Source organism: Halichoerus grypus, chromosome 7, assembly GCF_964656455.1.
Source record: "Halichoerus grypus chromosome 7, mHalGry1.hap1.1, whole genome shotgun sequence".
Lineage (NCBI taxonomy): Eukaryota > Metazoa > Chordata > Mammalia > Carnivora > Phocidae > Halichoerus > Halichoerus grypus.
This window is the reverse complement of record NC_135718.1, coordinates 16,267,224-16,282,727: the sequence shown is the minus strand read 5'-3', so window position 1 is coordinate 16,282,727 and position 15,504 is coordinate 16,267,224. Positions and strand designations below refer to the sequence as shown.

At 54.4% G+C, this 15,504-nt stretch overlaps 2 protein-coding genes across 7 annotated transcripts in view; one reads left to right on the top strand and one right to left on the bottom strand.

Annotated features, from left to right (window-relative positions):
- VWA2 (von Willebrand factor A domain containing 2) overlaps positions 1 to 2,622 on the top strand; it is a 45,297-nt gene extending 42,675 nt beyond the window's left edge. For all 3 annotated transcript variants that reach the window (XM_078077090.1, XM_078077088.1, XM_078077089.1), the window contains one exon: positions 272 to 2,622. In XM_078077090.1, coding sequence (XP_077933216.1) covers positions 272 to 360 — 89 coding nt within the window. In that variant the 3' untranslated portion in view covers positions 361 to 2,622. The remainder of the gene's footprint in view (positions 1 to 271) is intronic.
- A 358-nt stretch (positions 2,623 to 2,980) lies between these two features.
- AFAP1L2 (actin filament associated protein 1 like 2) overlaps positions 2,981 to 15,504 on the bottom strand; it is a 94,326-nt gene continuing 81,802 nt past the window's right edge. For 2 of the 4 annotated variants that reach the window (XM_036075691.2, XM_036075693.2), the window contains 11 exons: positions 14,817 to 14,901; positions 13,938 to 14,042; positions 11,718 to 11,929; positions 9,717 to 9,862; positions 8,769 to 8,880; positions 7,881 to 8,120; positions 7,622 to 7,799; positions 7,161 to 7,316; positions 5,337 to 5,530; positions 5,095 to 5,217; positions 2,981 to 4,203 (listed from right to left, as the gene is read on the bottom strand). In XM_036075691.2, coding sequence (XP_035931584.2) covers positions 4,177 to 4,203; positions 5,095 to 5,217; positions 5,337 to 5,530; positions 7,161 to 7,316; positions 7,622 to 7,799; positions 7,881 to 8,120; positions 8,769 to 8,880; positions 9,717 to 9,862; positions 11,718 to 11,929; positions 13,938 to 14,042; positions 14,817 to 14,901 — 1,578 coding nt within the window. In that variant the 3' untranslated portion in view covers positions 2,981 to 4,176. Of the gene's footprint in view, positions 4,204 to 4,300; positions 4,512 to 5,094; positions 5,218 to 5,336; positions 5,531 to 7,160; positions 7,317 to 7,621; positions 7,800 to 7,880; positions 8,121 to 8,768; positions 8,881 to 9,716; positions 9,863 to 11,717; positions 11,930 to 13,937; positions 14,043 to 14,816; positions 14,902 to 15,504 lie in introns of those variants that run through there. The other 2 variants (XM_036075694.2, XM_078077087.1) reach the window with 2 other exon arrangements.

Below are 15,504 nucleotides of genomic sequence, written 5' to 3'. Positions count from 1 at the left end.
TAGGGGCCCACTGTGGCTCCTGCCCGTGACTTTCCAGTTAGAGGAGCGGGAGGCCGGATGCCGCTCGCAGCCTCGGGTCTTCAGCCGCCGGCAGAGCGTGGCTTCCCGAGGCCGGGGGGCGGACGGGAAGGGCAGGCAGCCAGGGCCTCTGGGCTGGCACTTCTGCTTGGGCTGGCGAGCAAGGGAGAGACGCGCGGGGGCCCACGGGCTGCCCCCTGGTGAGAAGAGGGCTCAGTCACTCCTCCTGTCCTCAAGGTCGCTTCTCTCCCAGGGTCCTTGCGAGGAGACGGCCCCGCAGGAGGGCAGCAGCCCTACCCCTCCCAGCGCCCACCCAGGAGGCCTGGGCGCCCCGGGCGCTGAGGGCACGCCTGCCCCCTCCGGTCTCCCGGGGTCCTCTGAGCGGCCACCTCCGGCTCCTGCCGGCCCCGCCCGCGCCCCTCAGCCCCAGAGAGGGGCTGCCCCGACTGCGACCGTCCTGCTTGGGGACAGCCACTACTGCCGCTGCAGAAAAGCCTTGATGTGTAAGTAAATGCTGACTTTCTGTGCCTGGGCGTGCCCCGGTGTCCTCGGGCAGCTTCCCCCGAGGACGGACAAAGGAGCTTAGAGACTTTCGATGGCCCGCTGGAAGCTCACCTTGACCACAGCAAACGCTAAACAGAACGTCGCCGGGACGGCAGTGCTCAGGAGGAGGCGAGCACTAGTGTCCCTCGGACCCCCGGAGCCACGGCATTTCGAGACTGAAAAACTGTGGACCTTTTCACACGTCTTTTCCCAAAGATGTGCGAGTGCATTTGCTTTCAGTTTGGGAAGGGACTTGAATGGCATTTGTGACCGGATCTGTGGGTGGCAAAGACTTAGAGTCCAGACTGGAATGTGACCACGAACCAGCTTGACTATGGGGGAGGGGCCGAGCGCGCAGACCGCTCCGGTCTCCAGGGGCCCGTGACCTTGGCCCGGCTCCTGAGCTACAGTCCCTTGGAGGGGCTTCCTTGCGATTACTTAGGGGGGCTAATGGTGGGGTGTTTATTGCTTGCTTTTTCAGTAGGACAAGGAGGAGTGGAATTCTTAACAAAATAACGGCATAGAGACACTTAGAGGGTATTTGGCTTTCTGAAGCATCGATCTTATGCTGTCTAGGTGCTTTTGCTTTTCATGTCTAGTCTTGAAAGGAATATTTCCAGAAATGATATTGGTTACTTAAGAGGACCCGTGTGGCAGGAAGGCTCAGCTGGGATATATTTCTGGCAAACTAGGTACTCACCCCTGCGGTCTTCAGGAAACACTTTTTCCCCTTGATTATGTGGTTTGGATTTGGGTTTTCAGTGAAACCTTTGCCAAAGAGCTGTGACCTAAATCCAGACACTTTATCCTGCCTTTTCTTTTTAATATAAATAATGTAAATGTTTTACCTGCAAATGTTCAAGGCTACTTTGATTTAAAGTCCTAGCAGAGGTCCTCCAAAGGTGTTGTTACACATTACAAAGGAAAGGTCATTTTCACTCCCTTACTACCTTTGCTGTGGTAGCAGGTGACATCAGAGTGGGGTCACGTGTCCACCTGGCAGGTACTGAGAGGTGATGTCAACTTGAACCTTCCCGTCTTTAAATTGACAGCAGTTTCATCATTTTATAGTGTAAGCTCTTTGTCTGGGTCAGGGCTGATGATTGGACATCCCATTTGAATTGCTCTGACTTAAGAAAAAACACACAGAAATGTGGGTTCTGGACTTACACATTGAAGGCTGGCTGTATTTTTAGGCCCCAGCCCTCGAGCCATTTTTTTTTAATTTTTTTACCTTTTCTATGGAAGGTGCCACTGAATAGTTCAAACCTCTCCGCGCCCCAGTAGCAGCAGAGGGAATTCCTTTCTTTTAAAAGAAACTGGCCTTTAATTACACAAGCAATGTATAAATACATTCTCCTTGGAAAAACTAAAACACTGCAGCTAGGTCATCAATCATCTTTTATTTTCTGAATGATCCTGATTCCAGCCAACTTGCTGGACGCTATAATCCTAATTCTCTTTTCTAGAAAGATACTTATAATCAGACTCATCTCTTCCTTTTGATGTTTATACAAGTACTTTTTCTTGTCAGTTTGCATTTTCTAGGATCTCTGGAATAATGTTTTAAAAAGTAGTGGTATCTGTTTCTGGACCTGAAAGGATCCTCCATCATTCTATGTTATTTTCTGTGGATTACTTTATCAGGTTAGGAATACTTTATTAGAAGTGTGGAGATGATTTTCACATTTAATCTGTTCATATCATAAACGGCCCATTAGCATATTTTCAGTTGTTGAATCACCTTTGCTTTTTGGATAAACATGATCTGGTCATGATGCACGATTCTTTAAACACTATTGAATTTCACTTGCCAATATTAAGGTTTTTTCATCTTTGTCCAAAAAATGAGATTTGGTTTTTCTTCTGTGATTTGTGTTGGATATTTGGTACCAGAACTATGCTAACTTTTTAAAATGGAAAACATATATTCTTCAAACTAAAGGCCTTTTTTTTTCAGTTCTCCTATTTAATTTTGCCTTAGGTTTTCTCTTTATCGTATTAGTCATTTCAATGAGCCAGATTTTGTCCTTTTTTAAATAAAGACATTCATGCATGGAACTTGCTTAGTTACTCCTTAGGCAACCTTCCAAGTATTGGTACGTTTCTTTTCCCCAAGAATTATTTAGGAGTGTGTTTGTTTCACTTCTAGGAGTACGGTTTCCAGCCACTTAGCTGCAGAAACTGATCACAGGTGTTTCCTTTGTGTTATCCTGGGAAAATCCTCTTCCAGCCTTACCTCCACTGCTTGAGTTGAGGAGGCTTAAAGTCGGCTAGGATCGCACCTTGCAGTTCTACTAGTTTTTACTACACATATTTTGAACTTCAGTGTGTAAATAACCAAGATGTTTCCCCCTTAAGGTAGACGTCTATAGGCACCTCCCCAAGCCATTCCATGAACTACAAGAAAACCCCAAAATACAAGTAACGTTTTATTAAAAAAAAAAAAAAAAGTCTAATTCACTTGGTAAAGGACACCAAGTGTATATGACAAAGGAAATAAATGCCCTGGGATTAGGAAGACAACAGAAATCAAAAGACCTTTAGTTCTCAGGAACCAGTGTTAGAGAATGCTGATTGATTGACAATCCCCAGAAACGAGGCAGGAACGACAGATGAAATGTTTCAATCGGTATTAAAAAAAAAACAAAACACTGTATCAGAAGAGAAGACACAAAGAACAGCACTGCCAATTTTAGGAGGAGGAGAGCGTCAACCCGAAACAGAATTCACCATGTTTTTCTTGGAAGGGGCCTGGACATTAAGCAGAACTTGAACTTTTCCCCTAAAAACGGCCTGGCCACAGGACTGCATCTGTAAACACTGGGTATATCTTTCCTCCTACAGTAATGTAAAAAGTCGGACCTCAAAGAGATACTCTTAAATCTGAAAAAGACACTTTTCGCTGTTCTAAATTACAGGATTTTAAACATTTTTTTTCTATATAATACAGCATCATTTAAAATTTTATTTAAAAGCAATGGATTCAGGCCTGCTTTAGGCTGAAAAAAAGTCCTTAACTTAGTGGGGACAGCACCTCAGCTTGGTCCCAAATATTCTCCCCTGTTACCTGTTTCTCAAAAAGCATGTCATGATGGCTTCAACACAGGTGGAAACCACGGAAGACTGATTCGGACCTGCTAATGTTAGAGGGAAGTCGACACGTGGGTGAGAGATGACAGTCAGGAGTGGAGGTCTCCTTGCTCACCAAAGCCACACGACCAGAAGAACAGGGTCCTGCTACCTTGATTTCTTTTCCACCAAAGTCCCACCATCAGATGCTTTTCACTACTTAAAAAGCTTGGTAAAGCAGTTGATGAAAACTTCAAAGAAGAAACACAGAATACCCCTAAATACAGCAATGTCTTGTTTCCATCCAGTAGCAATTAGGTCTCCAGAGAAGCCTTCCCCTTGTTGTATTATTTCCTTGGGCTCTGAAAACAGACCGAGCCTCCTCTTTGCCTGCGCTCTCCACCCAGCGTACCAGAGTCCTTCCTTCTGCTTCTGAGCAGACTCACCTTTGCACAGAGTTGCTGCTTTAACGAAGACTTTAATGAAGCAGGATTGTCACCAAGGTCCGTGATGGCAGGAGAGTCTTTAGATGAAGCTTGTTTCCTAACTCGTTCCTTTCTTCTCCCATTCCTAGAGTGCCATTCAAATACCAGCACCGCCCCCCACCCCCCAAGAAGAGAGTTAGTGATCCTCTGTGGCAACCTCCATCTACACAGAACAAGGTCAGGAGAAATCGTTTTCTGAAGCATAGCAGCATTTCGGAATAGAGATGGCGGTTACGTTTCCACCCGTGGCTATTTACGATGTGGGGCACCTGCCAAGAAGGCTTTGAGGCTGTGGCAGAGCAGAGCTCACTGGGGTGATGTGCAGTGTCGGCCACGGAAGTGAGGGAGCAGTACCTCAGGCTCGTGTGGACTGAGTGGCCAGTCACTCGGAATCTGTCCAGCAGGGCAGGCAGGACAGAAATCGGGAGCAGAGTTTGCCACAAGCAAAGGCTGCCCTAGGCACGTTCTTTACTGTGCAGACGAGTAAAAGATTAAGAACACTTCCCATCTAGCCTCAGGGAGGAGCCCAGTAACGGCCTCTGTCCTCGTTTACACCTTACCAAGCCTTCACCACCAGTTGGCTGGGGGGCTTTAGGCCAATCCTATCACCTCTCTGAATCTGTTTCTTTCAGAAGGCCTTTAGAATCACTGACTTTTTGACTGGAAAACTGGCCAGCCTGTCTCTGAACTTAGGCGATCGCCCTGGAACCTACGGACAATCGAGTGGCGGACAGTTGCAGGATCAAGTGTCCTCAGGCTGACTGGTCAGAACGCTTGAACCCCGCGCTCGCGCCTTTCTGGTGGGTCAGAGCCAGAGACTGAGCCAAAGGCGGAGCGCAGCCTGAGCCCCTGCGTGAGAGCAGAGCCCCCTCAGAGCCGGTGCCCGAAGCCGGGGAGTGCTACCCCGGGGCAGAGGAGGGGCCCCCCCTTAGCTGTCCCCTGGTGGCCCTGAAGGAGGCTGGGCGTGACCGCTTACCTTCGCTTTCTGGAGGACGGTGCCTTTGCCCGTGACCATGACCGAAAGAGGCCTGTTCTTGAGCGCCGTTGCGGAGTTGACCGGCATACAGTCTGGGGCAGGGGTGGGGGCGGCAGCTTTGGGCTGTAGCGGTAAGAGGAGAGCGAGGCCTGAGCCAGGGGCAGGACGTGTGACCCGCTGCCCCCAGCCCCGCTCTGGGCGGCCCTGCAGGCGGCAGAGGAGCCGCGACTCCCGCCACTCACCCGGGGGCTCACGTTCTCCAGGTGGGTGGTGTCCACCGTGGTGCCCAGCGTCACGGGCCCGGCCTCCGCCTTCTTCAGGTTGTCCTTCACCTCCACGATGTTGAGCTCGAGGTCCACACGCCTTCTCTCCTCCACCCTGCACTCCTCGTCGATTTCCTTCAGCCTCTGCTCCAGGCTGGCCAGGACTCCCTTGTCTGCAAAGGGAATTAAGCTGGCTGCAGGGAACGGCCCCCCCGGCGGGTGTGGCCCACAGCTCCGGCTCCCCACACTCAGAGCAGCCTCCGACGTCTGCATCCTGCAAAGGCTGGAGAGCGCCCTGGGGGAAGAGAGCTCTGCCCTCACCAGATGGCATGGGTCTGAGGTATCGAACCTTCTGGTAGGTTCTTCGGGGCTCTCAGTTGTTTTGATACCTGCTCTTGTTGCAGCAGACCCCCAGGGAGAGAGCAGCTTTATTAATGACCCCTGGAGGATGGCTGTGCCCCACACAGTCCCCTCAATCCTTCTGGCACTCCGGGCTCCCCTAAGCCGATGGGGAGCGGTGGTCCTCAGCCCTGGCACTTCCTCAGTCCTGTTTCATTCTCCCCCTGGAGCGCTCAGGTTGGTACTCGAGCACCAGGACAGGATGGCTCAGGACTCTCCAGCGAAGCCACATGGCACCATGGTTTCCCCTGGCAGTGAGTTCTGGGCCAACAGCCACTAAGATGACGTATGCCTTCTTTCCAAACCAAGGGTGAGCAGTCACCTGTCACCCCTGTCTGAGGACAAGCAGGCACAGGGGCCGATGTTTAAGAAAAATTTATGGAGAACAAGCTGAGAAGATGTTATTGATGGTTTTGGAACTGGAGTCCTAGATCAGTGGTCAGTATCTGTGCTTTGAGAATTACTTTCTTTTGCTCTGTGGCCTTATTAGCTTAGGATCTTCAGGCCGCTTTGCCAGGAGAATAAACTGTAGTGGATGTTTTCTGTTCTCCTGCCCAGAGAATCCACATGGGAGAGAAAGGGCTGGGGCTCCCTGCCCTGCCTCTCTGCCCAGCTCACGCTCCAGGTTTGCAAGGACTGTCGGGGATGAGCCTCTGGTCATGCTCGTGAGCACACGTCCCAGCTCTGCAGTCTCGGCTGGGCCGAAAGGAAACCGAGCCCCCGTCAGGAAGCAGATTAGTGGTTGCCTAGGGATCGGAGGGTGGGGGGAATGGGGAGCGACCACTAACAAGTATGGGCGGCGAGATATTCTGAGGGTGTCTGGTGCTGGTGGCACAGACCTGGGAAGACTCTAAAAACCACGGCGTTGTACACCGTAAATGGGGCGGTTGTATGGGCTGTGACCTGTAGCTCACTAAAGCTGTTCTAGGACAAAGAAAGTGGGTGACTCTGGTGGAGGAAGGTCATGGGAGCACAATCACGTTCGAAGCTTCCAAGGAATCAGCTGGGGTTGTCCCCAAACCTGCTTCCGCCACTTGCACTTGTGGGTGCAACTCTGTAATTTACATATTAAATAAGCACTGAGATGGACTCTGAAAATGAGGTAAGTGCTTCAGAGGGTCCCCTAAAAGGCAAGTTTCTTCTAGGAGATGGCTGCTGAGTGATGGGGGAAGGATCTGGAAAATCAGCTACACGGACTCTGATTTCTTTGCAAGTGTCTTAAATTTTTGTTCACCTTAACGAAATGAAGACTGGGGATGCTGGACAGGGCGGGGGAGCACCCACCTGCACCACAGATGGACAGGGCGAAGGCTAATGGGCCGCAGGCAGGTGCACAGATCTGGATTCTTCCTGCGGAGAGCCCAAGCCCCCTGCCTGCCCCTCTCTACCTGGGAGGCCCCTCACCTGTGCATTTTAACACGGTCTCTCTGAGCTCCCGTTTCTCTTTCCGGAGTTGAGCCAGGTGCCCCCGGATTTCTTCCTTCTTCTTCTCGAGCCTCTCTTTCTCCTCTGTGTACCGCTTTACCTCGGCTTCTGTCCTATTCTTGCCAAGTTTGATCTCTATGGACCCAGAGAGGAGAAGCCCCAGGTCAGCCAGGCTGGGACACAAGGGCCGTCCCAACGTTCCCCCCCCCCCCCCGCCAAGGCTCAGACACAACCCGAGGCTCTGGCAGTGGGTTGAGGTGAACACCAGGCCAGTCTGGCAGGGACAGACAAGGAAACTGGGCCCACACTTTCTCTGCTGTGTGACCTTGGGCAAGTCTCTTCACCTCTCTGAACCTCTATTTCTGCGTCTGAAAGGGAGGGAGCTGGACTAACTTGTCAAAGCCATTTCCAAAACATCAACTCTTATCTAGCACAGGCACCTGCTGTGGTCACCCTCAACCTGTCCTTCACAGGTGGGCTGGCCCCAGCCGGGGTGACGGCCGCAGTGTCGGGGCAGCTCGACGGGAGGGAGATTTTCTGCTGTTCAGTCTGGACTTTGATTGTTGTGGTTCTCGGGGAAGGCTCCTGGGGCTCTGGACTCTCCTGCCGCGGCATCTGCTTTGGGAGAAAGCAAACACGGCTCAGCCGGCCCAGGGGCTGCGAAGGCGGGGCCAGCCTACCTGCTGGGGACGGCCTTACCTGCAACTCGGGGTTCTCTGGAGACTCTGCCAGGGGCTCATCTGGGGCAGGGCCCGGGTCTGCAGGGAGAGTCTCAGCTGGGGGGTCCGGGTGGGATGGCGGCGGGGACTGGGCCCGAGCCTGTGCACCGCCGGAGCTGTGCAGAAAGGACTTGACAGGTGTGAGGTCCAGGTACACTCGGTCGGGCTGGGACTCGCCTGGGGCCTCTGTCACAGGGGCAGCTTCCTCGGGAGTTTCCACCTGCAGAGAAGAGACAGTCAGGTGGCTTTCACCTTCGCCTCTGCCTGCTGGGCTGTGGAGGGGGCACCAGACCTGCCTCCTGTCCGTGCCCCGCGCTGGAGTTCACAGGGACCCCCCCTCCTGGGGAAGCTTCCAGTGAGCTGGACTTAACAGGCCAGGGTTCAAGTCCTGGCTTTGCCATTCAGGAGGTGGGAGACCCAGGACATAATATTTACTCTTCCTGAATCTCATGTCTTGATCTGTAGAGAAGAGACTAGTGCACATCCCTGTGGGGCGGTGAGGATTAAATGAGACAATCCACAGAAGCCCTCAGTACGGCACACAGTTCCGTGCCCAGTAAGTGGAACCTGCTGTCACTATGATTGTTCACTATCAGTTTGGGCCTCAAAGGTTAATGGTGTTGCTGTTCCTGATCCCGACTCCTCCCACCCCTCACCCTGCCCCGGGTGGTTCACCAGCTATTTGAGCTAGACAAGTCCCCAAGCCAGGTGCACTGCACACAAGATGGCCTTGTTGCACTAGGTTCCTGCACCCTGCAGGTGACTTGGAATCCACCCGTCTTAGGGACCATCTGCCGATCTCTGGCATCGAGGTTTGGTGAGGGGAGGATGGGACAGCTCAGGTCGCTGCCCAAGCCTGGGTCCTTACCACAGCCGTCAGCTCTGATGTCTCCACGTCGTCATACAGCATCTCCTGGTGGTCCTGTCTGGGCAGGCCGTCAATGTAAGTGTTCGGCTCCGAGAACTTTCTCTGCATCAGTCTGGAAGACCCGGCAAGACACAGTGAGAGGCGGATGAGGACAGGGCGGTGAAAGCCACAGTCTCCAGGGATTCATGACAACAAGAGGTGCGGCAAGAGCTGCAGGCTGTGTGGGGGACCTGGGCCCTGGCATTGACCTCATTTTCAACTTTGTTTGGGGTTATCTCCTCTCTCTCTTCCCAGGCCCTTCTTACTGGAACTCCCAGTTCTGAATTTCTCTTCCAGGAAAACAAACTTCCCTTGCCCCATACCCCTCCTCTCCGGATCCTACTGCCTTCTCGCCCGGATTCCTCCCTTTTAAGACCTCCTTCCAACCACGAAATCCTTTCTCAGGTCATCACGATGCACTTGGGCAGCCCAGCCCAGGCACCTCCCTGGTTCTGTACACAGGAAAACGGATCCCACTGCGGCGGCTAGGCCAGCTTCCACGAGAGCTCCCCCCACCACCACCCTAACCCAGGAGCGCTTCTCCCCGAGCCCAGTCCGCTTGCCTGGAAAGCAGAAGTATGGACCCTGCATATTCCAGAGTGGGCTAGGACTCCACGGGGGAGCAGTAAGGAAAGCGGATGGTCAGGAAAGGCACCGACTCTGCCGTAAGGAGTTGGAGAGCGTCCACCAGGACGAGGGTGCTGTGCGCCCCCCACCCCCAGGCCTGGCTCAGCTCCTCGCTGCTGCCGGGCCCGGGGCCTCCCGCTGCTGGGTAGAACTGGGCTGACCCTGGGTTCTCAGCTGCCGCCTGCAAGACGGAACAGGCCACGGGAGGCCAGCCTGGGCCCACGTCTTGAAGCGTGGCTGGGAACGGGAGGGTGCAATGCAGCAGAGCCCCTTAGCACTCACAGCAGAGAGGTCTTGGCCGCACTGACGATGCAGGAGACCCTGTCGGCATCCACGTAGTCGTAGGTGAATTCTTCCGGGTCTGTCTTGGAGCCTGACTCAGAGAGCAGGAGGCCGAGCCAGTGGCCCATCTCCTCAGAAGACTTGGCCTGGAGGAGGCCGAGAGGGACAGGAGCAGAGCTGGAGTGTGCCATCTGGTGCCCAGCCCTCCTGGCCAGGCCAGCAGCACCCCCACCCCGATGCCCAGGCCTCAGAGAGAGGCGGGGGCCACGCGCCCTCACCGTCACTAGCTTATCTCATCATCCCTGTGCCTCCAAACATCTCCTGCCCCTGGGGATACCTGGCTGCCCCCTCGCTGATGCTGTGAACGTCTGTCCCAAGTACCAAATGTAACTCACGGACACGTATTTCTAGAAGGCTAATGAGCCCGGAGAGCATGCATTTGAGGTTGACGCCTCTATTTTATAAACTAGCACATGGCAGTCTATCACCCTAATCCATATATACAAGACCGGATCCCTAGTTCAAATTTATTTTTGTCTACAGTTTCAATAAAGCCAGTCTTAGGATAAAGAGTATCTTAAGTACCCGACACCGAGTCAGCTGGCTCTGATAAATAAGGAAGTAAATCCCGGTGAAGCTGGAGCTGGGACAATGCAGTCTAATCCAGTACATACACTGGGTATCTATTAAAATGCCAACTCTTTCTTGCCTTTTTAATGAGAAAACATTGGGAATTCTATGAAGACTCCAGGTTTACTTTCACGAGGAGAGCTTCTCGCTGGCCTCACACCGCTCAGCTGTCCTGCCTCATTACCCCGTGGTCTTCATCAGAGAGGCATCTGACAAAGAGCTGTGAGCGGAGCTCGACACCGAGCTGCTCTCCGTCTCCTGTTCCTTTTCCAGCGGGCGTTTCCATCAGCTTTACGTGGGCACCCTTAGCTCCAGCCACCACCCTCTCTGCTCTGGGCAACTGTGACTGCCTCCTTACTGGTCTCAGCGTGGCCCTTATTGTGGCCCTCCCATCCCTTCCCCTGCCCAGCAGCTGGAGGAAGCATCTCGCAATCCCAAGCTGAGCAAGCCGCCGTCCCCTGAAACCCTCCAGGGCGCCCCCTCGCTCTGAGGATCAACCCTCCCAGCCTCATCGCTCAGCACCCCCAGCCCGTGGGGCTTTTCCACAGTTCACAGCACCCATCCCATGGCTTCCCAGCAGGTAACGAACTGGGTAATTCGTTGAATAACATCTCAGTCTCACACTAGAATCCAGGTTCCATGACTGCGTATCTGTCTTGTTCACCACATTACTGTACTGAGTAGGTATCCGTCAACAGGACAGCTGGGTGGATGAACGCAAGCTTGTCCCCGGGCTCCCCTCCGGGAAGCAACTGGGATGCGGAGCTTTGAGCCACCAGAGGGCAGTATTGGAGCACAATTTGGAGGAAGACCTCCAGCGGGGAAAGGACCAGGTGAACGGGGTGAACCAGGGACGGTGCTTCCCCGCATGTCAGGAACTCTGGCTCAGGCCTGCCCCTGCTCAATGCAAGGCATTAGGTCACCTCTTATTTTTGTAAATGTAACATCACATCAAACAGAGGGTGGGGAGTGGGAGAAACATCATTGTATCACAAACCTCATTCTTCCCCCAGATAAGCACTAACAATCGTGTTCTCTATGTACGGGGCCCCATCTGGTGATACACAAACCAAATCAAACCCACTGTGAATCCCCAGAAGGTTTTTCAAGCAGCTCAGGGAGTTATAAATACTCCTGCCCTCAGTGCAGGAAGTAGCTCATTGTCCCTTTCCTACAACCCAACCGCTCTGAGGTCAGAAAGGGAATGGAAATTTTTTTTTAAATGCAAAGAAGTAAAATGCAAGAGAGTAAAAAAAAAACTCAAAAAAATGCAGGGCTACACCGCCTCTCCGATTGTAGGATGACGGTCTGTGAAGCGCAGCCAACAGCCCGGACCCCCGCGCCCGGCCTCCCCCCAACAGGCCGGAATACCTCGAGCTTGGCCAGCTCCTCGCCGCGGTGGAGGATGCGGAAGGAGTACAGGTGGTCAGGGCTCGGGTCTGGGACCACCTCACAGCCCACCAGGCTGAGGGGCTGCTGGGCGACCTTGCTCCGGTTCCGGTCCTGGTAGAAATGCAGGTGACTGTCCCTGACGGAGCACCAGCGTGACTTCCACTGGCTGTTCACCAGCACGTTCAGGTAACCTGCAGGAGGGGACAAGGGCGTCCACGGCTGTCACCGTGTCTGGACCTCCTGGAATCTTCCCCAGAATCTCCATTCCCAGACCTGTCACACTTTGCCTGAGGAGCGCTCTCACCTCAAGGAGGCTGGGAATCTCAGCACCTTCTTTGCCCTGCCTCTGTGTGCGCGGCCAGACCCTTGGAAAGCGGACCGCACAGCTCTGCTGCGTTTCCGACTAGGTCTGGCCCGAGGGGAGGGAGTCGTGTCGCTGGCCAGAGCAGGCTGGGTATGTGTGCAGGACGGGGCTCCCCGGCCTCATGCCCCACTGGAAGCAGCCCTCCCCGCCCTGGTCACTTAGGCCACGTGCAGCCAGGTCCCCAGCCGGGGTCGCCCCGCTGCAGGTGCAGTCAGCTCCCCGGCCTCTAGAGCCTTAGCTTCCTCAGCGTCCCTGACACACGGCCTTTCCATCACCCGGTCACTCAGCCTCAGCCTGCAAAGCCCTCCTCCCCTTGGCCGGCTCTCTCTCATCCGCCCAAATGCGGCTAGACTTACTTGACCCTCCCTGGGGCCTGCACGCCCTGCTCGGCCTCCCTTCGGAACCTCCAGATCCCAGAACAGTGAGACCTGCTTCCATGTCAGCTCCCCCAGCAGATACTGAGCTTCTCCAGGGCAGGAACTTGCCACCTTCCCCTCCAGTGCCCAGGGTATGAAGCCATGCGACAGGTCACAGTGCGCGGCCACGTTCCCACCCATCCAGTGCTGAACATACAGCGGCGATCATGAGTTTCTCAGAGCCACACGAACAGTAGCACAGAAGAATTCAAGCTCAAGCCCTAGGAATTCTGGCTCATCCAGGCAATACCCCACTTGCCCATCACAGTTCTCTGGACCGAAGAGAACTCTGGGTCAAGAAAGCAGGGAGCGCAGATGCCAAGTCTTGGGAAGGAGAGCAACTATGTTCTCTGTCACCCTTCCCCAGCCACAGGGGACAGGAGCACGCTTCTCTGCTGGAGAGGCTTTCAGCAATAATCCAGCCACATCTCGCAGCGACTCACTGAGGCCAGCTCTCTGTGCCAGTGTGCCCCCCGAGGCTGCAGGCAGGGGCCGGCAGAGCTGGGTCACAACCCCGGTGTCCTGGCCAGAGAAGCAAGGGGCTCCAAAGGGCAGGCCCCATCTGCTGACCTCCCATTCCACCCACCCACCCTGCCGGCCTCAGAAACCAGAACTGGACTAGGACTCGGGAAAGGGGCCCAAGGCTGGGACACGGGTTCCACGAGGAGGAGGAAAAGGCCTCAAGGTGGACAGTAGCAGCCTTCGGGCCCTGGGAAGAGCTCTGAGCCATGAGTCCCAGGTTGGGGGCCCGGACAGAGGCTCCCCCCGGGTATTTTCTGGGAAAGGCCTCAGTTTCCTCAAGACAGAATGAGGGGAGTAGAGATGACCTCTGTGAGCCAAGCGGCACCCAGACACACCCTCTGTACCAGCAATGTGGGCTCCCGTCGTCCCCTTAATGGTTCTCACTGTCCCCATCTCTGAGTCCTAGCTCCTGCCCAGGGTGGGGGGGGGACGCCACCTCAGCCCGCTCAGCCCCTGCCCGACCTTCAGGGCTCAGATCCAGGAAGCCCCCTCTGACCTCGGGGCAGGAAAGGTTCCAGCCCCGAGTCCGTACAGCTGCTGCGGGGACACAGCATGTGGCTTCGGGGTAGGAAGCCACCACGGCGCTTGGGCTGTGAGCTCTCAGGACCGTGTTCTCCCTCTGCCTGGTCCCCCTTCCCTCGCGCTGCTTGCCATGCTCCTTCAAGACTGATCAAAGGCCATAACTGTTCAAAGACCACGGGGAGGACAGCAGTCGGGGACCAGTCACTTGCACAAAGGATCGAGCACTGCAGCAAGACTGGGCCCGTGAGGCGTAGTGAACCACCCGCAGGGAAGGGGAACAGAAACGGGAGCCGCAGGGCTGCCGGCCCTAGAGATGCTTAAAGCGAGCCCTGAACCCTCCGCATGCGCTGTCCGAGCCGCCTTCCCGGTTCTTACTGGATGTCTCGAGGGACCGGTCCGGAGGCTCCAGCGAGGTAGATTTCTTCCTGCCCAGATTCATTAGGTTGCTCAGTTTGAGGCCAGGGGAAGATTTCTTCTTGACTGTCGAGATGAGAGAAAAATCTGTCAGCATTGCACACAGCCCGCTGACACGCCGCGAGGAAAAGCGGGGACAGCACACCCGTTCCCGCTGCCTCTGCCCCTCCGTGTGTGCACACACACACATGCACACATGCGTGCACGCGCGTGCAAACATGTCTGCCCCCCAGACCAGGAGCCACAGTCCAGGGTCAGGTATCCCTAGAAACCCACACTCGAGGGGGACACCAACTCCATTTTTTAAAAAGATAATTTCTATTTTTAAAAAAAGATACATTTATTTGAGAGAGAGAGAGAGACAGCAGAGACAGGAAGGGCAGAGGGAGAGGGAGAATCTCAAGCAGATTTCCCACTGAGTCTGGAGCCCAATGTCAGGCTCAATCCCACGACCCTGAGATCATGACCTGAGCCAAAATCGAGTTGGATGCTCAACTGACTGAGCCACCAAGCGCCCCACACCAACTCCTCTTATAGACTATGTCAGCACTTGAGAATCCTCACAGAGTGTACTGGCTCAAAGAGAATGGGTCTAGGGTCAGCAAACAAGAAGAGATGCGAGACTATTCTACCCCTGGCAATTCATAAAACTTGACCGCGATTTGCTCATCTCTCCCTTTCGGGTTTATCAGCTGTATTATTTCCAAGCAGTTTATAAGTTGGAGGCATGTTGCAAGCAGCTGTTAACAACCCATTAGGGTTGAGCCAGACAGCCACGTCTCACAGCCTGGGACACCATCCCCCTCCCAAGCCGAGGCTGAGGGCCACAAGTGCTCGTACCATCTTTGGCCTCTGGGACCTCAGCGTGGCCATCTACGGAGCTTCCATATTCCGAGGCTGACAGGTACTTCTCCGTTATATCTAGCTGTGGAAAAGAGGGAGACAAGTGGGTGATCTTGTCTGGGAATGGTTACCTCAGGGATCACAATAAAGGAAACTAAGAGATAGCTTTCGGACGTAGGCTAGGGGTCACTGCAGAGTCCGGGTCACTGATGGCACATCGGCCAGGCTTCCCTCGGGCTCTCTGGGGGACCTGCCTTCACCTTCCCTTTCCCTGCCCCATCCCGGAGACGACCCTCTTCTTTGGGCCACCACACATCCAAGTTCACAAGTTCTCAAGATGCCTACTCAACCCGACGTAAGAGCAGCCTGTGGCCAGCCCCGGGGGTGGCCTTAGATTGACATCCCAGCTGAAGCTGACCATGAGGCTGGGAACCACCTGAGCATGAGGAAGGCTTTTAAGAACTGACAGCATCATGAACACATCAGGCTTCAGAGGAAGGCCAGCTTGTCTACACAGGGTCAGACGATGATTTGAGCCCTGGCTGGAGCATCCTCTAGCCAGACCAGGTGCCCCACTTATAACCCTCTCTGGGCCCTGCTGTGCATGTGTTTAAATACGGATAATATCCCTGTCTACATCCCCAGGGCTGTTAGGGGACTTGTGAGTTTCTAGAAGGGTGTGGTG